The sequence below is a fragment of the Abramis brama genome, assembly GCF_963993115.1.
Source record: "Abramis brama genome assembly, chromosome: 14".
NCBI classification, from domain to species: Eukaryota; Metazoa; Chordata; class Actinopteri; order Cypriniformes; family Leuciscidae; genus Abramis; species Abramis brama.
Genome location: NC_139976.1, coordinates 23,685,185 through 23,709,258, shown reverse-complemented (window position 1 = coordinate 23,709,258; position 24,074 = coordinate 23,685,185). Strand labels below are relative to the sequence as shown.

The following is a 24,074-nucleotide window of genomic DNA, read 5'->3' as shown; positions in this document are numbered from 1 at the left end:
ACCGCCTAGCAACCACCCAAAAGACCCTAGCAACCACCAGAAATATCCTAGCAACTGCCTGGCAACCACTCAGAATACCCTAGCAACCGCCTAGCAAAAAACTTTCTGGTCCAAACTTTCTCAAGCCAACTTAAAGTTTGTCTCGACGAACTTTCGCATCTAGTTATTATTATTATTCCGAGACTAAAATTTCTATATGAAACTCCTCCTAGAGCTTTAACTCTACATACTCCAAACTCGGCTCAGACACTCAAACTGATCTGACTCGCGTTGCTATATCTTTTCAGACTGATCGGACTTACGGTTTTCCTAAAAATGACGATCAAAACTCGGAAAAACTCCCATTGACTTACATTGGGGAGTTCTAAAAACATTTGAATCCAAACTGCCGTTTTCACACACACAGACTCCAAAGGGCCTGACAGCCCTGCGTCTCTCCCTCTCTCTCTCCCTCAGAGGATTTATATTATCAAGCAACCAATAAGTAATGGCCTAAAATCTTCATAGCCACACCCTAGCAACCAGTTTCAGCACCCTAGCAACCACTAAGAGCTCCCTAGCAACCACCCTAAACCAAAAAAAAATTTTTTTTACATTTTTTTGTATTTTTTAACGCAATATTACACTCGTGGCCTTGCGATATTGCTCCATGCTTGTGCCTATTCGGCCATAGGCACGAGGCCGCAGGCCGAGTGCCGTACTGAAGGCACTCGTTATTAAAGATTTTAAGAACTCTATAAAAACTCCATAGTAACCATCTTTGACAACTACCAACCACCTAGTAACACCATAGCAACTACCAAAAATACCTTAGCAACCATCTTGAACACCCTAGCAACATCTAGAAATGCTCTAGTAACCACCAAATATACCCTAGCAACCACCCAGAACACCCTAGCAACTGCCTAGCAACCCCCAGAACACCTAGCAACTGCCTAGCAACCACCCAGAACACCTAGCAAACAGCCAGAACACCCTAGCAACTGCCTAGCAACAACCCAGAACACCCTAGCAACCGCCTAGCAACACCATAGCAACCACCCAGAACACCCTAGCAACCGCCTAGCAACCACCCAGAATACCTTAGCAACCGCCTAGCAACACCATAGCAACCACCCGGAACACCCTAGCAACCGCCTAGCAACCACCCAGAATACCTTAGCAACCGCCTAGCAACACCATAGCAACCACTCAGAACACCCTAGCAACTGCCTAACAACCACCCAGAACACCCTAGCAACCACCCAAAATATCCTAGCAACCGCCTAGCAACCACCCAGAACACCCTACAACCGCCTAGCAACCACCCAGAACACCCTAGCAACCACCCAAAATACCCTAGCAACCGCCTAGCAACCACCCAAAAGACCCTAGCAACCACCGAAAATATCTTAGAAACCGCCTAGCAACTACCCAAAAGACCCTAGCAACCACCCAAAATGCCCTAGCAACCGCCTAGCAACCACCCAGAATACCCTATCAACCACCTAAAATACCCTAGCAACCACCTAAAATACCCTAGCAACCACCTATCAACCACCCAAAAGACCCTAGCAACCACCCAAAATATCCTAGCAACCGCCTAGCAACCACCCAGAACACCCTAGTAACCACCCAGAACACCCTAGCAACCGCCTAGCAACCACCCAAAATACCCTAGCAACCGCCTAGCAACCACCCAAAAGACCCTAGCAACCACCGAAAATATCTTAGAAACCGCCTAGCAACTACCCAAAAGACCCTAGCAACCACCCAAAATACCCTAGCAACCGCCTAGCAACCACCCAGAATACCCTAGCAACCACCTAAAATACCCTAGCAACCACCTAAAATACCCTAGCAACCGCCTATAAACCATCCAAAAGACCCTAGCAACCACCCAAAATATCCTAGCAACCGCCTAGCAACCACCCAGAACACCCTAGTAACCACCCAGAACACCCTAGCAACCGCCTAGCAACCACCCAGAACACCCTAGCAACCACCCAAAATACCCTAGCAACCGCCTAGCAACCACCCAAAAGACCCTAGCAACCACCAGAAATATCCTAGCAACCGCCTAGCAACCACTCAGAATACCCTAGCAACCGCCTAGCAAAAAACTTTCTGGTCCAAACTTTCTCAAGCCAACTTAAAGTTTGTCTCGACGAACTTTCGCATCTAGTTATTATTATTATTATTATTGTACTCCTAGTTGTTGTTGTCAAGTTCTATAATACAGCAGTTGTATCCCATTTTTAAATCTGAATTCCATTATTAAACCCGTGTTGTAATGTATGTTTTAAATGTTATTAAAAGAAGTCTCTTCTGCTCATTATTTGATCCAAAATACAGTAAAAACAGTAATATTGTGAAATATTTTTACGATTTAAAATAACTTTCAATTTGAATAAATTGTATAGTGTCATTTATTCCTGTGATCAAGCTGAATTTTCAGCATCATTATTCCAGACTTCAGTGTCAAATGATCCTTCAGAAATCATACTAATATGATGATTTGCAGCTCAAGAAACATTTCTGATTATTTAAATGTTGAAAACAATTGTGTAAAAAAAAATTGAGGATTCTTTGATGAATAGAAAGTTCAAAAGAACAGCATTTATCTGAAATGGAATGCGTTTGTAACATCATAAATGTCTTTACTCTCACTTTTGATCAATTTAATGCATACTTTCCGAATAAAAGTATTAATTTCTTTAATCCTTTACTCTGAAGATTTGAGTAATGATGCTGAAAATTCAGCTTTACCATTACAGGAATTACATTTTAAAATATAGAAAAAAAGCTATTTTATATTGTAATATTTTACAATATTACTGTTTTTACTGTATTTTGGATCAAATAAATGCAGCTTTGGGGAGCAGAAGAGACTTATTTTTAAAACATTAGCAAATCTTACTGATCTAAACCTTTTGAATAGTAGTGTATAGGCCTAACCAAACACACTAGTTAGTAGACACTACTACAGGGTTGTCAAGCCAATACCAAGAATATTTGCAATGGAAATGACATTCCAGTTTCCCTCAACTGTGAATGTACTGCAGTGGTGTGATATCTGGAAGTTAGAATTAAAAATGTTTTATGGTTTCATTCATCATGGCATGAACATATTTTAGGTAAATTGTACATTTACATTTAATATAATTCAGATTTCAGATAATAACTTGCAGTAGCATACAAAAAAAAAAATGGACGTGCTTCTCAAGAAGACCACGGTAGTGTAAATCATTAAAGTTTCTGTGTCTACATACGTGCAATTCTTGCCTATCAAACACTACTGTTTAAATGTAGTCTACTAATATGAAAGATCATTATCTTGTGTGCAGAGAAAAACACCTAAACTCATGTGGAGCAGTAATGAATAAAATAATGTGGTCTGCACTGTTTTAGGGTGTACTCAGACTAGGCGATCTGAACCGTGCCCGGTTTGACGCCCAGAGTCTGGTTCGTTTGACTTGTGTGATCGCTCCATACCGTTCCCGTTTCGCGGTTTGCTTAACTTTCCCTGGCCCGCCAGTAAGAGGTGGCCCAGAACGTGGTTCATCTAACCGCGCCGGAGCACGGAACAGCTGCTACTTTTGTGTGCGCTACTGTCATCATTACTACAGCAAAGGTCTTCTATTACTACAACCCCATTTCCAGAAAAGTTTTATTTTATGCAAAAAAAATAAAGGATCTGTGATTTGTTAATTATCTTTAACCTTTATTTAACCCCCTGGGGTTGGCGGTTCACCTCGCTTTTATTCTTATCAGTGCAAAATATACTCAAATAACTTTTTGTCATACAGGGAAGTGTAATACATCATTCAAAACTGTTAAATGTCTTCTTTTATTTGTGTACACTCATATAAAAAAAAAAAAGTTGTGTTTTTCGTAAAATAAAGAAAATAAACATGATGCACGTTCTGCCGTCTCACTCAATGTGAAGTTCATTCTGAAATGCGACAGAAAATGAACTGTAACTCAGTGAATGTTTTCCATATAGACATGAGACATGTCTTTTCAAAGCTTGACGTCTCTCTTTTTTTTAAATTATATAAATCATATCAAAAACAAATATTCTCTAAGTAATCTGTATAAAAGCAACGAGATGTACAGTTTCTCAAGCGAGTACTCATTACCTCTAATGTGACCACACCCAGGCGCGCACAAGCAATTGACATGCAAATCGTCCACGTGAAGGAACGCAAACCTGTAAACGCCCTCATCACCTCAAAACTAAGAATCAGACTTCAGTCCTCATCGAGTTTGGAAGACACGTTGGTCTGTGCTATGCTGTTTACCTTGGATTTACCTCAGAAGAATTAGAAGAACGAGATTTGAAGATAAGAGAGATTTTTTTTTTTGAGGTAAGAAATTCCCACTCATAATAGTAAGCGTGTTAGTGTTGCATAAACTTCACATTGTAGCTCCTAGTTAAACTGGTGCCAGGGTAAAATGTATGAAATAGACAGAAACATGTTGAAATATGAACTATAGACAGGTAGGCAACTTTTCAATGCTACATTTATATACATGTACAACACAAGGATGTTTTTATGTTCGATAATAAAACACAGCATGATTTAAAAGTAGGCTAATATGAGTGTTTACACTAATATGGTGAATATTATAATGTTTAGACCCGTTTTTACTGTGAAATACTGTGTTTGTGGATATGTACTCAAACATAAATATTTATAATGTGGTAACAATAATGTTTCATAGTTTGGAGCGGCTCGATCGCTTCAGTAAATGCTCTCTGCACTGTGACTTTGAGTCACTTTCGCTGTGCGTTTGAAAAGCAAAACGCGCCAAACATTGTTTTTTACTCCAATCTCATTTCATAACGTCTTAACAAATGGAAACATTTGAAGTAACATAATCCATATATTTTTCTCTAGTGTAGTGTACTGAAGTTCCTTTATAAAAAATAAAATGTGTTATAACATATAAAATTTGTTTAGCATTTTTGTAAAGTAAAAATGATTATTGGGCTATTGTTGTAATTATTTTATGCAGCCCTACAAGTATATGCCTACAAGGCACAACAAACCTGGTGTTCATTATTATATATATTTTTGTAAATTTTAAATCGCAATTTTAACCAGAAAAATCTAAAATTTCTTCCCAAAATTGCACAGCCCTATAGTTTCTCTTGATATCAGCATGTTCACAGTTGTTTCATTTTTTGATGCCACTGATGAGTCCTGCTTACTTAGTCTCTGTACATGTATGGAAGCATATGGGTAGCAATATTCAATTTGAAATGTAATCAAAATGACAATGCAGTATGTAAAATGGCTATGCATTTAAATTAAAAATTTCCATTACATTTGTGCAGTGTTGGTGCAAAATGAAAAATCAATTATATAATTTACATTTGCCATTTCATACACTAGTTTTAATATATGAATTGAATACATATTTTAACGCTTTATAAGTTGCAAAATTAAAATGTATTACAGAAATGATTAGATGTTTAAAATGTTCAAGCAAAAACTGTTGCAAAACGATAATTTTTCTTAATTGCATTTACACTCTGTTAAGACACTTGCGATTGCATTTTCATTAAATGTGCAAATTGAAAATGCCTTCTGAGCCGATCACATCCCCTCCCACTCTGTCAATCACTGCGTGAAGGCAGCAGGGTTCTCAAGTTTTATCAAAAGCTTGGAGTGAGATCACATGCGGTTAGGGGAGGAGCCCTAATGGAGCCCCGCCCACACAACCAAAGTCAAAGGGGTATGGCAACACAACATACAACATTCAAAAACACAGGACAGAATGTTTTAGTACATTGAGTTTCAAAGTGTTATCATGTTAGGCCTAAAAAGAGAAGGTTAGATGTTAGAAACATGGTTAGTTTAATATACAGTTTACTATTTTATCTATTAAAAATCCACCACATTACCCAATAATGTTGGAGATCCTACAGTTTTTCCTTACAAATGCCTAGGCCTATTACTTTGAGATCACAGAATATGGCGGGTTAAATTAGCTACCGAAAAATGTGACTGCTCTTTATTTCACCATAACTGAATGTAATGTTCAATAAAGTGACTCATTTGATGTGTAACCATCTCCCCTTTCTATTTTATAAAGCATATTGGTCAGATATTAATAAATATATACGGTCACGGAATCTGACAGGTCAAATTCATAGAAGCCTTTTTTGGGTGAATGTGGAGCAAGTCGGGGCCTGGTGACGTCATCGTCTATAATTCAGTGTCTAATATTTAAAAAACCGAAGCAGCACAAACAATTTTTTTACCGGCACAAAACAGCACAAACGAAGCACAAACAAACAAGACTATTTTGCATGAATTTGGAGCATGTGGGGGGGCAGTGACCTCAGAATGACCAATACATATTATTTTAATATCTAAGAAACCGAAGCAGAACAAACTCAACTTTTACCAGCCTATTTTGCCGAAGTTTTGCATTAGGTGGGGGGCAACTTAACGCAGTGATTGACAGGGTGGGAGGGGGCGGGGACGTGATCAGCTCGGAATGCATTTTCAATTTGCACATTGAATTTTGCTACATTCATTGCGGGACATTTAATTAAAAAATGCAATCACAAGTGTCTTAGCTGTGAGTGTAATTGCAATTAAGAAAAATAACATTTAAATGATAATTTTGCTACAGTTTTTGCTTGAACATGTTAAACATCTAATCATTTCTGTAATACGTTTTCATTTTGCAACTCATAAAGCGTTCTAACATGCTCTGACATTGTGCTTATTTCTGTTATTTGTGACAGTTTCATGGCTAAAGTCTTATTACACTGTATTCAGCACAAACTCTGCTACAAATGTATGTAAAAGTTTGTAGGTTTGAGATAATGATGTTAATGCATGGTTTATGAAAAAACAAAAACAAAAATTGTCACTGAAATAAGGTCATGAAACCCATACTGATTATTGCTTCACAAGACTTTTGAAAATCATGTAGCCTAGAATATTTGCTTCAAAACTGTGAAAATCATCCTGCGTACTCATTCAGATAAAACAATATATTGATTTAAAATTTGTAAGACATGTTTTGTGTAAGAAAGCTTTATGCGAGGAGGTGTGAATCATCATGAATATTGATGCATTTCACACCTGAGAAAGACAAAGACCCTCCCATAATGGCCCTATCATATTTTATGAGGAACCTTGCACAAAGAATGAGTAGAGATTTAAACAAGAATGGCTTTTTGATTGTTTGGATTTATTTACAACACAACATAACCCAAAGATACATAAAGGACAAAAAAGCACATTATTGAACAAACTGATCTAAAGACAGAGACTTGAACAGTCACACACCTTTGTGCCATTCTTGAAACATAGTACATACCTGTCATTTCCTAGGTGTTTGATTTTTCATTTTACCATGTAATGGTAAAATGTATATGGTAGCAATATTCAATTAATTTGAATTAATTGATTAATTAATTAATTTAATTAATTTTTCATCAAGATAAAATATTAATTAATTAAATTAATAAATTTTTCATCAAGATAAAATATAGGCTGCACGATTTTAGGAATACATTTTAGATTAATCTGGTTTAAATTGAGATTTAAAATTTACTAATATATATATATATATATATATATATATATAAAATGAACACCAGGTTTGTTGTGCCTTGAATGCATATACGTGTAGGGCTGCATAAAATAACAACAATAGCCTATAGCAGGCGGCCTCTAAATCGTTAAAAATTAACACTACACTAGATAAAAATATATGGATTATCATGTTACTTCAAATGTTTCCATTCCTTATGATGTTATGAAATGAGATTGGAGTAAAAACATGAAGCCTAATGTTTGGCGCGTTTTTGCTTTTCAATTCACAGCACAAGTGACTCAAACTCACTGCGCGTGCAGAGAACATTTACTGAAGCTATCGAGCTGCTCCAAACTATGAAACGTTACCACATTATACATATCTATGTTTGAGCAGATATCCACAAACACAGTATTTTATAGTAAACACTGGTCTAAACATTATAATATTCACCAAGTTAGAGTAAACACTCATACTAGCCTAGTTATATCTAATTATCTAGTTATATACCCTTTTATATCCATTATTGAACATAAAAACATCCTAAGTTGTGTACATGTATATACATTTAGCATTAGGCTTTATGTTTTTACTCCCATCTCATTTCATAATGTACATTTTAGTCTGGCACCACTTTTAGTGGCACAAAGTTTATATAACAATAACATGCTTACTATTATGAGTGGACATGTCTTACCTTAAAAATCTTTCTCATCTTCAAATCGCATTCTTCTAATTCTTCTGAGGTAAATCCAAGGTAAACAGGACAGCACAGCACAAACACAACGTGTCTTCCAAACTCGATTAAAAGCAGACAAGGACTGAAGTCTCTGATTCTTTGCTTTGTAAAGACATATGTCTCAAGTCTGTGTGCCAAACATTCGCCGAGTTAGTTCATTTTCTGTCGCGTTTCAGAATGAACTTGAGAGAGACAGCAGAATGCGCATCGTTTATTTTCTTTATTTCACAAAAAACTTTTTTTTTAATTATGTGTACACAAATAAAAGAAGACATTTAACAGTTTTGAATGCTGTATAACACTTATATGCAAGATACAAATTTTGAGTCTCTTTTGCACTGAAAAGAAAAAAAGCGACAGCCGACCCCAGGGGGTTAAAATAGTGTATGAAATGCAAATATAAATTATATAATTGAATTATCATTTTCATTTTGCACCAAACGTTGCACATATGTAATGGAAAATGTAAATTTAAATACTGAAATGCATTGCCATTTTACATATTGCATTGTCATTTTGCATATTACATTTCAAATTGAATATTGCTACCATATACATTTTACCATTACATGGTAAAATGAAAAATCAAACACCTAGGAAATGACAGGTATGTACTATGTTTCAAGAATGGCACAAAGGTGTGTGACTGTTCAAGTCTCTGTCTTTAGATCAGTTTGTTCAATAATGTGCTTTTTTGTCCTTTATGTATCTTTGGGTTATGTTGTGTTGTAAATAAATCCAAACAATCAAAAAGCCATTCTGTTAAACTCTCCACATTCTTTGTTCAAGTTCCCTCACAGTCCCACCTGATAGGGCCATTGTTAGAGGGTCTTTGTCTTTCCAGGTTTGAAACACATCAATATTCATGATGATTCACGCCTCCTCGCATAGAGCTTTCTTACATAAAACATGTCTTACAAATTTTAAATCAATATATTGTTTTATCTGAATGAGTAGGCAGGATGATTTTCACATAGTTTTGAAGCAAATATTCTAGGCCAAGGGTTCCCAAACTTTTCCATGACAAGGCCCCCCAAATACCACTAGGTTCTGGCCAAATTCCCCCTTTTGCAGGATGTATTATTGAAACCATCGACAATACTATGGCAAATGTAGAAATAAATAAATAAAACATCTAGGTGAACATCAGATTATGTGATGGTGTTTGATACCAGACAATCAGAAAGATTATAGAGATGCACCGATTACAATTTTCTAGGCTGATTCCGATTTGTCATTGAGTTTGACCTGCCGATACAGATTTTAGCTGATTCCGATTTCATTTTTTCTAACCACTTTACAGCACACACAAATATTTTTCTATATATATATTTTTTTAATAAAACACCACTTTTACCCAAACTGATTAATAAAAACAAGTTTAAATGGGTCAATTTTCTATAAATATTTTTGAGTCTTCATTTTCTTTTCTGACATAGCCTACTCCAGTTCTTGTTAAAACACACTATACATGCAAATTATGTGCATTTTTGGTACTTTTTGTGTGAAATCATATTTATTTTGCCCATCAAAAGTGTGCTTTCACTTTAATTGAGAGTAAGCAGTGCAGCAAAAATAGACTTGGCGCCGAAACCCTTAGCTTCACTACTGCTCACGCGACGCTCCTGCTTGACATTCACACGCTGCTCCTGCTCTCGGTGTGAATGCACTCATTGAACATGCACGCCGAAAAAAATTCGCTCAACAGCGCCCCCTTGAAAGGGGTCCGAAAACTTGGTCCATAAATCAACTTGCATGTAATAACATGAAACTCACACATATAGATCTCATCGGGCCGAACAGCTTTTGTACTCTTACTTTTTACGCCAGCCCAACAGGAAGTCGGCTATTTAGGGTTGTTTGAAAAACGCATGCTCTGGAATTTGAAATACTCCTCCTAGGGAATTAATCCGATCGCCACCAAACTCGGTGTGCATGAAGTCAAGACATTGAGGATAAATTGCAGACAGATTTTTGATATTGGTTTGCCCGTGGCGAGGAAACAAATTTATGGCGAGAAAAGTGAAACAGGAAGTGTGTTATAACTTCTGCATACATTAACTGATCTTGATGAAACTTCAGCAGTGTGTTCGATGTAAGAGGACTATTGTGAGTCAGTTAAAGCGCCACCAACTGGCAGCAGGAAGTGTCACTTTCAAAATGCTTTGAAATCACCCTCTTATTTTTACCCGATTTCCTTCCAACTTCATTACTATAATCTAAACACACGGCAGATGTAGACCTGTGAAAGGATCCTTGATATCTTAGATACTGTTGCCATGGCAACGCATCAAACTTTAATATTTTTTTTGGGTGTTTTTGAGACTCTTAGCATTCTTGAAATTGCATGAAACTCGACTCACACCACATTTCTTAGCCAGTAGACGTGCAAAGTTTCAGAAACGGGCGTGGTGGAGGAGCTCAGTAGCGCCACCTTTTGACAAAAGTGTGTGTGTGTGTGGGGGGGGGGTAGTTTTATCTACAGTAACAAAACTCAGTACTTATTGTTCTCAACTTTCTAATTTACAGTCATTAGCTCCGACCAACAGGAAGTCAGATATGTTGAGTGTGGATTTTTTGGAGCATTTTCTGCTGTGTGTGTGTGTGGAGGGGGGTGTCTGTTGGGTGATAGTTTAGTTTAACCCTTTCATTGTTGTGTGCTTTGGCCTGCATTAAAGGATAGAGTGTAAAATAAATGTCTTAAGCGTTGTATTTTTTAAATACGTTTTTTTTAATAAAGTAAAGGCATAGAACCAGTTTATTTGTAGTGCATTGACAATAATTTTATATAATTAGTTTATTAATTACATTTATAAAAATACAAAAAGACCTTGAGATAGATAAATACTTATACTTATGAACTTACAAAATAATTTTTGAGCTGCAAAAGACAGCTCAGTAGCACCACCTTTTGACAAAGTTAGTTTTACCTACAGTCACAAAACTCGGTACGTATATTGTTCTCATCGAGCCAGACAACTTTCTAATTTACAGTCATTAGCTCTGACCAACAGAAAATCAGATATGAATGTGGATTTTTTTTTGCTAAATCAGCCTCTGATCAGTGCTACCCACTCCTCATAAGTGGTTTATTTAATTCCCACCAAACTTTTTCAATATGATGAAAATACATTAAAGATGCTACATTGTGAATGGATATTGAGTATCTCAAATGGTTTTGCTATGGTGAGGTATTAAAACCATGTCAAAAAGTAAACAGTGTCTATTAAGAATATGTATACTGTGCCATCTACAGCGCTGACTTTATCTTTATAATGTAAACACACGGCAGATGTAGACCTGTGAAAGGTTTATTGATATCTTAAATACTGTTGCCATGGCAACACATTAAACTTTAATATTCTTTTTGTATACTTTTGAGGCTCTTAACATGCTTCAAATTGCGTGAAACTCAACATGCACATAAAACATGTCAGATAGTAAACGTGTGCTAAGTCTCAGAAGCGGGCGTGGTGGAGGGGCTCAGTAGCGCCACTGAGTGGGGGGTTAGTTTTACCTACAGTCACAAAACTCAGTACATTTATTGTTCTCATCGAGCCGGACAACTTTCTAATTTACAGTCATTAGCTCCGACCAATAGGAAGTCATATATTTTGGTTTGAATGTGGATTTTTTATTTTTATTTCAGACTCTTGAGTTTTTAGCTACTCATCCTAAGTGGTTTATTTTATTCACACCAAACTTTTTCAACATGATGAAATTACATTGATGATGCTAAATTATGAACGGACATTAAATATCTCAAACGGTTTTGCTGTAGTGAGGGATTAAAGTAATGTCAAAAAGTAAACAGAAAGAGTCTATTCAAAATAGGTCTATTGTGCCATCTAGTGTTTTATACTATGTATAAATGGGGTTGGATACATCTTTTTTGCAGTTAAACAATGTTTTAAACTGCACAAATTTCCAATTATTCCACATTGCATTTGCATGTATATTTAAACATGATCAAAGTCTACTTTCTGTCACAGTTAGGATATTATTTTTTTGTTTAAAATGGTCTGTCTCCCTCTGTCTGTCCTTTCCCTCCCCCTCACTCCACCAGTCTTACTCTCTCTCTCTCTCTCTCTCTCTCTCTCTCTCTCTCTCTCTCTGTGTGTGTGTGTGTGTGTGTGTGTGTGTGTGTGTGTGTGTGTGTGTGTGTGTGTTTGTGGCTGGATGTTTGTTACAGTGACAAGAGTTTAACCCTTTCGTCTTTTTGGATATATTTTTTTTATTACAAAATATGCATATAACCCATATCTTTTAAATTTATTGTTTGCTTTAAGTTAAATTAAGATTGTATATGTTTGGTACTTGAACCTGAATAAATTTAAAATTAATGTGCTATATTTCAGATCAATATATTTGTTTTCCTTAAAATTTTAACTAACACTAACTTTATTCTCCTCTGAATTATAAATCATTTATTCTGTATAAAATAATACTGCCATTAAAAAAAAACACATTTGAGTTTCTTTTTCAATCAATGTAGTATGTGTAACTTGTTTCTTTTGTGAGTGCTGCGCTCATTTCTTTAGGTTTTTCCTCGAGAGGCTGTGAGCCTCAAAAGCACAACATTGTTACCGTCAGTAATGTATTTATAGTGCACTATCTATCGCAGCTTACAATAAATGTTATAAAATCTTTTTATTTATTTATTCTAATCAGGTCAGGCAAGTAAAATTCTCTGTCTTGTCCTTTCAATTTTTTTTATCAGTTGTCAGTTACAAGAGTTCAACCCTTCCATTGCTGTGTGCTTTGGCCTGCATTTAAGGACAGGAACTGTATTAGGCCTTGTCTTTTTAATAAGTTTGATTAACATATTTGAAGTGCATTGACAACATAGTTTTATATAATTAGTTTAATAATTAGATTAATAAAACTATAAAAAGACATTGAGATAAATACTGTACTTATGGACAAAATCATTTTTGAGCTGCAAAAGATAACTTTGCACTAATTTCAAAGTGACCTATGACATTCCATGACTTGAAATCCATCTAAATTTAAATGACCTCATGGATATCAGCATGATGCAGTAAATGTGGCGTATTCAGACAACTTTGATATGGTTCTTTTACATTTACCGGGTTTAACTTCATATTGCCGTCGTGCACAATTACCCTGAAGGCACCGGGGTGGCGGTGCCACCGGCTCGGGCCCGTCATCGCTGCTTGCAGCTATATTTACGCCCACAGTTAAAAACGCTAGGTGGACACGCAGCCTTAAGTCAAAAGCTTAAGTCCATTCTTAAGAGCATTTTTGAGAAGTTTTATACATATGGCCCCAGGTTAGACAAATTCTTTTACGTCAAATTTGATTAGAAAATAAGTTAGTCCAGAAATCGGTCAACTACCATATATTCTGAACAGAACATGATTCATCTAATATATGAATAAAAAATCAGCACATTTAACAGTTTGTTTAACATCTGTCCCTGTTATGACAGGACATAACAGGGAAAAAAGTATATCCCTGTATAGTTAAAGTGTATAACGTATAAAGTATATAATTATTATGATTTTCATCTGATTCTCTAAATGGTTTGTCTTTCTATCCAACTAGTCTTTACCAGGCCAGCAGCATTGTTATTTCCTAAATGGTGGTGCCCCAGTACAGGATGGGAGGTGTCTTCAAGGAGCTTTGGTTTCCAAGATTCCCTTCAGACATCCTGCTCAGGTGCCTGCTCTCCTCGACATTATAAGACACCAGGCTGCTTACAACACTCTTATTAGCAGCTGTGTCAAAAAGACCTACATTAAGGAAGGTGGGTGTGTTGTTTTTCGTAATAATTATGGCTGTAGGAGTTGGTAGATTAGTAAAAATATTTTTTATTGAGGTGGACAAAGTAATATATAATTAATGTTAAAAGTCCAAGTCCAAATTTGTCATTTTAATTTGCTTTGGTGAGAGTTTGTTCTAAAGACTGCTAAAATGAGATCTGAAATCAACTATTGTAATACTAAGTTAATTATATATTCTGCTCATAAATGTAGAGTTTTGCAAATAATGGTAGCACTTTATGGTAAAACTTTATTTTACAGTGTCCTTGTTACACGTTACATGTACTTACCATAGCTGTAAATTATGCATAATTACATGCAACTTACCCTCAACCAAATCCTAATCCTACCCTAACCTTATAGTAAGTACATGTTGTTAAATAATATTATACAGTACTTAAGTATATATTTACACTGTAACAATGACAGCTTAGAATAAAGCTTTATTCTTTAATAAACCCACTTTATTTTACAGTCCTGTTCCCCATGTACATAATATCTATTTATAGATATAGAAATTACAATAGCTGGGTAATAACTAGGTACTAACTCTGAACCTACCCCTAAACGTAACCTTAACCCTAAACGTAACCTTATTTTACCCAGTACTTTCTTAGTCAAGTATATTGTAAGTACATGTAAGTGCATGTACTGTAAAATAAAGTGCAACCCAAATAATTTCATGTTTTTAACAGATACTCCTGGACTGCTGCAGTTTGAAGTGTGTCCACTAACAGACTCAAGCTTTAGTGTGTCCTTTCAACACCCTGTAAATGAATCACTTGTATGTGGTAAGGAAAAATGTTTACCTCTCACAATTTACATTTAAGTTATCAGTGTTGCCTCTTCTGATGTCTGACTCAGTCTGTTTTTGCTCTCAGTGGTGATGGAGGTGATTGATTCGATGCAGGTGGCCTGTAAGCTCTATAAGGGTTTATCTGATGCTTTGATCTGCACTGATGACTTCATTACCAAAGTAGTTCAGAGGTAGGTGTAACGGATGGCATTGAACCTATGCTTACCCGAAGACTTTTTGCGTTTGTGCTCCTCATACATGACTATAATATGTGAGTTTAAGCATGCATAGTGGCAAGAAAACAGTTTCACAAGCTTTAAAAAAATATATAGATGATGAATGCTAAAATTGAGAAATTAACTGCTTATTAACTGCTTACTCGTCCTTTCCCTACAACTTTGATTTAATGTTTTGATGAATTAAAAGGAGATTACTTTTATTTTGTAAGGTGACTGTATAAGGAAGTTGTCAGATTGAAATCAGGTGTGAAGGTGGAGAGAGCACACAGCTTTCGACCACACATTGTTTAATTGCACAACATTAACCTTTTTTGTTGCTTTCTTTTGGAAATAAATGCTTAAGTTTGCATTTATATTGGGAATGGAGGTCATTTCTTGGAATGTGTGTCAAAGAATTCCTCAACCTTTACACAAGATGGGTGGCTTTAATTTTGGATTCATTTGTGGACAAAAAGCCTCTACAAATTCAAGTCGAAAGCTGCTTTGACCTGGGATTTGGATGGAGCAAAATTGGAGCAAACAACCAGCATTTAAAGGGCCCCTATTATGGATTTTTGAAAATGACCTTCCATGTATTGTGTAACATAGCTCCAAGTGAATGAAAACATCCTGCAAAGTTTTAAATCTGAAAGTCCACCATATAAAAAGTTATTGTCTTTCAAAAGTAAGAGTCGACTCTGAGTCAATTAAATGAATCGTGTTTCAAACGAGTCATAAGCCGTTTCATTGTGACGTCAAGACAAAACATTAGCATATTGCGCGCGCAGACACCAGGGAAAACTTGAACGCCCTCAATTTTGCAGCTGATTCCTGCTGTGCTCTACAATGTGTGCTCCACAAGTATGGGGTGAGATTTCGGTCACAATTCTGCGCGCAAGATCACATTTTGAGCGTGCAAAAGGGCATTTCGCACGCGCGTGAACTGAGTTTTGCGGAGAAATGTTCGTCTCGCAGATAAGAAAATATTGCGAGCGAACGAAAATCAGTTTTGCATTTAAAATAAGTATTTGGATGTGCACGGACGTTCTCTTTCGCGTGTGCAAAGTTTCACTTTCTTGCTCCTTTCATACCAGCCGTGAGCGCTCTCTAAGCGCAGACGGCTCACTTGCTCAACACAACCCAGCGTTACAATATGCCATAATTCCAGCCAGTCAGAGATGAGACTGCTAAATTCTGATTGGCTGGCTTGAAAACCAATCACAAGACTCCCTGCATCACCGACTGCGGAAGAGAACTAGTGCAGTTGAGTAAAGCTGGCGAACTTCCCGGGTCAATAACTCGTGAGCTAAACGTTGTTACTGCACAAATAACACCTCTTTTTAATCGTAGTAATGTAGACAAGCAGCTACAACCTAATTTTCCTCCAAACGAGCTTTCCCTCGCAGTGGACAAAATACATTGATCTCTATGCGCAGGCGGCAGCGAGACAGATCCGAAGGGACCGTCTGAAAAGTGCAAAACCCGAAAAGCATTACTACGAAAACAGTCGAAAACAGTCAAAAACGTCACTGTCACACACTATAGTGTCATCAAATTCAGTTCACACATCACTGCTGTCCTGATGGTTATACTACAAGACTTATTTTGTATAAATATCGTTTTGCGTATTTTTTTATGATTATTATTTATGAAAAATATTCAAAAACTTCACTGTAATTCACTGTATTGTTGGCAAATTCAGTTCACACATCACTGATGTCCTGATGGTTATACTACAACACTTATTTTGGGAAAAATATATATTTTAAATTATATATACAATTGTAAACGTATAATTTTTATGATTTTTATGAAAAATATTCAATAACATAACTGTAATTCACTGTATTGTTGCCAAATTCAGTTCACACATCACTGCTGTCCTGATGGTTATACTACAACACTTATTTTGGGGAAAATATATTTTAAGTTGTATATACAATTGTACATTTCTGATTTTTTTATGATTTTTATGAAAAATATTCTAATTTACTGTATTGTTGCCAAATTCAGTTCACATATCACTGCTGTCCTGATGGTTATACTACAACACTTATTTAGGCAAAATATATATTTTAAATTGTATATACAATTGTAAATGTCGAATTTTTATGATTTTTATGAAACATATTCAATAACTTCACTGTAATTCGCTGTATTGTTGCCAAATTCAGTTCACACATCGCTGCTGTCCTGATGGTTATACTACAACACTTATTTTAGGGAAATATATATATTTTAATTTGTATATTCAATTGTAAATGTATAATTATTATGATTTTTATGAAAAATATTCAATAACATAACTGTAATTCACTGTATTGTTGCCAAATTAAGTTCACACATCACTGATGTCCAAAGTTATTGAATATTTTCATAAAAATCATTTAAAAAAATCATAAATTTACAATTGTATATACAACTTAAAAAAACATTTTTTCCAAAATAAGTGTTGTAGTATAACCATCAGGACATCAGTGATGTGTGAACTGAATTTGGCAACAATACAGTGAATTACAGTAAAGTTATTGAATATTTTTCATAAAAATCATAAAAATTATACATTTACAGTACAATTGTATATACAATTTAAAATATATATTTTACCAAAATAAGTGTTGTTGTATAACCTTCAGGACAGCAGTGATGTGTGAACTGAATTTGGCAACAATACAGTAAATTACAGTGAAGTTATTGAATATTTTTCATAAAAATCATTAAACTTCTACATTTACAATAGTATATACAATTTAAAATCTATATTTTTCCCAAAATAAGCGTTGTTGTATAACCATCAGGACAGCAGTGATGTGTGAACTGAATTTGCCAACAATACAGTGAATTACAGTGAAGTTTTTGAATATTTTTCATAAAAAATTAAAAGTAAAAAATACGCAAAACGATATTTATACAAAATAAGTCTTGTAGTATAACCATCAGGACAGCAGTGATGTGTGAACTGAATTTGCCAACAATACAGTGAATTACAGTGAAGTTTTTGAATTTTTTTCATAAATAATAATCATAAAAAATATGCAAAACGATATTTATACAAAATAAGTGTTGTAGTATAACCATCAGGACAGCAGTGATGTGTGAACTGAATCTGATGACACTATAGTGTGTGACTGTGAAGTTATTGACTGTTTTCGTAGTAACGCTTTTCAGGTTTTGCACTTTTCAGACGGTCCCTTCGGATCTGTCTCGCTGCCGCCTGTGCATAGAGATCAATGTATTTTGTCCACTGCGAGGGAAAGCTCGTTTGGAGGAAAATTAGGTTGTAGCTGCTTGTCTACATTACTACGATTAAAAAGAGGTGTTATTTGTGCAGTAACAACATTTAGCTCACGAGTTATTGACCCGGGAAGTTCGAATCTGTGAATTTACTGCCAACTTTACTCAACTGCACTAGTTCTCTTCCGCAGTCGGTGATGCAGGGAGTCTTGTGATTGGTTTTCAAGCCAGCCAATCAGAATTTAGCAGTTTCATCTCTGATTGGCTGGAATTATGGCATATTGTAACGCTGGGTTGTGTTGAGCAAGCGAGCCGTCTGCGCTTAGAGAGCGCTCACGGCTGGTATGAAAGGAGCAAGAAAGTGAAACTTTGCACACGCGAAAGAGAACGTCCGCGCACATCCAAATACTTATTTTAAATGCAAAACTGATTTTCGTTCGCTCGCAATATTTTCTTATCTGCGAGACGAACATTTCTCCGCAAAACTCAGTTCCCGCGCGTGCAAAATGCCCTTTTGCACGCTCAAAATGTGATCTTGCGCGCGCAGAATTGTGACCGAAATCTCACCCCATACACAAGAAGCTGTGCACTACAATGTGAAGGTAAAGCCAGTTTTTTTCACCGCCCAAGGACGAGCATGTGAAGAATCAGTGGTTAAAATTCATCTTTACCACGATACCACAGCAGTATAATCCTAAACTTTTGCTGTGTTCCCTTTATTTTACTGACAGATGACTGCTTCTCAAATCTCAGTTCAATCCAGGATTCGCAAACCGCTTGCTCTTGAAAGATGGTGTTCAAAATACTTAGTTTTGAGTTTTATATTGTGTTGGTCTCCTGCTTCTGGCTAACTCACATTATTACGGTCTTACTGAAATACTTCTGCTGATCAGTTGTGGGCCACTATTACCTAAAACTGTATATTAATGCAGATCGTCTGTCGTTCTCACTACTTTGAGTAAAGATTATGCATGGAGCAAGATTTGTTTTACTCACGTTTATGTTACATTAGTCATTCACGCTAGAGCTTGGCTAATGTATGCACTGTTATTGATACAGTTTCCACATGTTCACCGCAATAAATTAGAAAAATACTTGGTAAATAAATAAGTAGGCCTATAAGTTCAATAATCGGTTTGTTGATGGACATGCACTTGTTAATACTGATGGTGAGTAATTACAGTTGCAACATCTCATAATGTACCTCAAACTGAGTAGTGTATCACTAGCTGCGTTTACATGGACACTTATAATCGGATTGAAGGCTCAATCGGACTAAAAAACCTTCATGTAAACACCTTAATCGATCCGACTGAGCTTGATCCGAATGAAATTTCGATCGGATTGAAAGGGGTGGTTTATCCCTTTTGTAATCCGATCGAGAGAACATGTAAACACTTGATCGGATTGAAAACAGAAACAGAAAGGACTGCGCATGTGCGATGACGTTAAATAGCGTAATGACGTATGACGCGCGGAACGAGCTGTTCTTCCTGTTGAATAAAGTGTCATATTAATAAGTTTCCCGTCATTCTAAAATTCTCATTTCACTTGCGCGTCTGTGAAGTGAAGCAGGACAATGTCCCACCAGTCCTTGTTTTGGATTCTCATCCACAGACGTCTGGTTTTGGCCACGGGGAGGGGCATTTACTGCGTGATCAATAAGCAGCAATAAGCAAAACGGTTAATATGCTCTAAATTATGACCAGAGACGAATTAATATTACGTCTGCTGTTTAAAACAAATAAAGAACCAATAGATGAGAATATTTATGCGCGAACAGCGGGAAACTCTGTATATTCGTGCAGTGTGCGCATGTCAAAACATCAGATCCGATTTGAAACTTGTGACATATAAACGCGCACATCAACCCGATTACTTTATTTATCATTCATGTAAACACCTTGTTCGGATTCATCAATCGGATTGATTTCATTCCGATTGTGTCCATGTAAACGTAGCTACTGAGAAATGTCCTTCTCAAGTCGTCCTTGCGATGGAGGTTCGGGTTGAATGAATTCTTCCAATGTTTCATCATCGGACTCGCACTCGTTGTTCATTGTTTGTTACTGTGTTTAGTTTACGGTTTAGGAAGCCTCAGGACACACAGAGCTGACGTTGTTATGGTAATGGACGTTTTTGTTTTCGACGCGCTGTACGCGGTAAGCCAATCACAACAGACTGCGCTGTCTGGCCAATCAGAACAGAGTAGCTTGCGGAAAGGAGGGATTTAGAGAGACTGATTCATCTGACGAGTCGTTTGAGAATCACTGAAAATGTGGTGATGTGCAAATGTATATTATGAGAAAATTAAACCGTTTTTTGACCTTTGATGCATGTAAACCTGTCGTAGGAGTGTCCAAAACAACATTAGGAAACTTTAAAATAGCATAATAGGGGCACTTTAACCAGCATGTATGTGAGTTAATTTGAAACTTGGGGCCTAAGCTTACTTACTGGGCTGTTGAAGCTTGCTGTGTCAAGAAATATGAAGAAAGAGTGTGGCTTGGAATTTTGTGTTTAAAAGCACCACCCTTGTGCTTCATGATAGATTTGAGTATGGAGGTTGCATAAGATGAATAATTACCCGAAGGAGTTTATGAAGGGTCATTGTATAAATTGATTGGGTCACAAAGAGCAAATCATGGTGTGCTTACACAGAAAAAGAATGATGTCATGACATTGATAAACGCTGGTGAAGATGTGGAAGTTGTTCAAAGTCATGTGGAAGCGTTTGAAAAGCACTTGGCTGTTTTTATGGAAATGCAGGTGTCTGTACATAGGTCATAACCTGTATCTGAAAGGGAAGGGGATCATAAAGATTGGGATGAACCTAAGTTGATATTATTCCATATTTTTTTTAAGGAAATTAAAGGTGCCCTAGAATGTGTTGAAATAATATTTTAATTTTGTCTCTGATATCTACATAGAGAGTATGGCTTATTTAAGGGCATTTAAAATGTCCAGATATGGTTTTACAGGTCCATTTTCAACCCTAGAAATTGGCCCTAGAATGAAATGGTCTGTTTTTACCTTATTTGGAAGGGTCATGAATAGTAATGAGGAGTTCTGCTCTGATTGGCAGTTTCACTGTGGGCTCATAACAGTAGCTCAGAGTGACAGCAAAAAGGTCCCTGATGTACAGTATGACAATGGAGAGATTAGGCGTTCAACCGTACATCAGAGTCCTGCACGGGTCCGATTTTGTAAATCCGCACCCGCAGTGCTTCAAACCGCAGTGCTTCAAACCGCATCCGACCCGTTTTCCGACAGCAGCACTAATTAAAATCCGCACCCGACCTGCTTAAAATAGAACCGACACCCGACCCGCACCCGAAATAAAATAAGTTTAGCCAATCACATTATAGACACAATTACAAAAATGTTTATTGCCAGGTCATACAGAAGTTATTACACGACAATTAACACAAGGACAACTTCAGCCGAAGCTGTAAAAAGGCCGGTACATGAAGAACATGGCTAACGTTACCACAAAACTGAGTAGCCTTATCACATTTTACCAATCGAACAGACGCGGCTACAACACTATATCTGCCACGCAATTTCGTCTAGCCTACATCTGACAATTTTGGGTTCAAACACGCCCTGCACACCACCCTTTGAACCCTTCAGTCCTAGCAGTTATGCTGTGCTTGTACACCCTGCAGACCAAAATTCTGGACAAGTAATACCCCATAGTCTTGTGTTGGGTAGCCAAAAGCATGTTGCTACCAATGATGGTAATAATTTGTTTTGAAGATGTGATATGCAGACAAACTGATATCACTTAACTACTTGTCAAGACGCATCAACTCTCATTGCTACCTTCTAGAGAAAAAACAGTGTTTTATGGCGATCCTCTTCAGTTTGAATTTTGTATACAAGCTTTTGAACATTCCATCAAAGGAAAGACTGATAATAGTCAAGATCAGCTTTATTTTTTGGAGCAGTACACTGGTGGACAGCCAAGAGAGTTGGTACGCATTTGCATTCATATGAACCCAGATCAGGGTTACAAGGAGGCTAGGAGGTTACTACAACAATTTGGGGGGATGCAATTAAGATCAGTAATGCATTGATGGAAAAGACCTTAAATTGGTCAGTCATTAGAGCTGAAGATGGCAAGGCTTTAAGGATGTTTTAATACAATACAGAGCATTGGTTCTATAGTGGAACTGGAGACAACCTTCAATATGAAAACCATTATATCCAATATACCTTTCAAACTGTGTGACTGATGGAGGTCAGTTGCTTTTTAAATTCAGGACAAAACCAAGCAAAGAGACAAATTCCTGGATATAGTGCAGTTCATAGAAAAGTACAGATAACTATAGATTTTGTGTTTGGTGACATTCTGGACACATCCATAAAGGTACATGTGAAAGCCAAAATTAAGGTTTCAAATCAAATTAAACTACAAGGAAGAGGAAGTAGTTTTGCTACAGCAGTGACAAACATTGGGCAGTCTTGTGAAGCAAGAGTGCCTTTGAATATTCTTGTTTGTTTTGTTATGGTGATCATATAATACAAGTATATGAGAAAATGAAAGCAGCACCTAAAAAAAAAAGTGTGATATTTTTCAAGGCCAAAGGACTTTGTTTTGGATGCTTTGCCTAAGGGACATATGAGTGTGAAATGTCAGACGTATGACTTGTAAAATCTGCCAGCAAAAACATTCAACTGTTCTGCACCATGCTGAGAAAAGAATACCATACAATCCTTGGATGGTAAATGGACCTCTGAATGGCAACAATGGAAACAAAGCTAAATATAGCTGCGAGCAGCGATGGAGGGCCCAAGCCGGTGGCACCGCCACCCTGGTGCCTTTAGTTACACTAAAGCCACCGGGGTGGCGGTGTCACCGGCTTGGGCCCTCCATCGCTGCTCGCAGCTATATTTATATATATATATGTGTGTGTGTGTGTGTGTGTGTAACAAAAAATAAATAAATAAATAAAAATATAGATATATATAGATACAATAGGCCAACCTGACTTTGAACACAAGAGGGCAGTATAGCACTATGAATGACATAATTTATTTATTTTTTGGACTAAAAAAACATTCTGGATGTTTTTAAACTTAAACAATTATAAAATTGAAAAAAAAAGAATAAAATGGGTTTCGTTCTGATATTTGTATAATTTTATATAGAAATAAATGGTGTATAATTACATTTTTAGAAGATAGGAGGTTTTTAGTGTTTCATTTTTTGACATTATCCCTCGCCATAGCAAAACCGTTTGAGATATTTATTACCTGTTTACAATTTAGCATCTTTAATGTATTTTCATCATGTTGAAAAAGTTTGGTGGGAATAAAATAAACCACTTAAGAGGAGTGGGTAAAAATTCAGAGGCTGATTTTGCAAAGAAATCCACATTCAAACCAAAATATCTGACTTCCTGTTGCTCGAAGCTAATTACTGAAAATTTGAAAATTGTCCGGCTCGATGAGACCAATATGTGTACTGATTTTTGTGACTGTACATAAAATTAACCCCCTCACTTTTGTCAAAAGCATTTTGAAAGTGACACACTTCATGCTACCAGTTGGTGGCGCTATAACTTTGACTCACAATAGTTACATCCATCTGATCGGCCTCTTACCACGAACACACTGCTGAAGTTTCATCAAGATCAGTTAATGTGTGCAGAAGTTATACCACTTCGTGTTTCTCTTTTCTCGCCATAAATTCGTTTCCTCACCACGACCAAACCGTTCGAGATATCAAAAATCAGTCCGCAATTTAGCAT

At 36.5% G+C, this 24,074-nt stretch overlaps 1 protein-coding gene across 1 annotated transcript in view; it reads left to right on the top strand.

Annotated features, from left to right (window-relative positions):
* Positions 1-24,074, top strand: part of med1 (mediator complex subunit 1) — a 174,084-nt gene that overhangs the window by 111,947 nt on the left and 38,063 nt on the right. Inside the window, exons 13-15 of the mRNA XM_084134395.1 lie at positions 13,853-14,054; positions 14,766-14,861; positions 14,952-15,057. Coding sequence (XP_083990521.1) covers positions 13,853-14,054; positions 14,766-14,861; positions 14,952-15,057 — 404 coding nt within the window. The remainder of the gene's footprint in view (positions 1-13,852; positions 14,055-14,765; positions 14,862-14,951; positions 15,058-24,074) is intronic.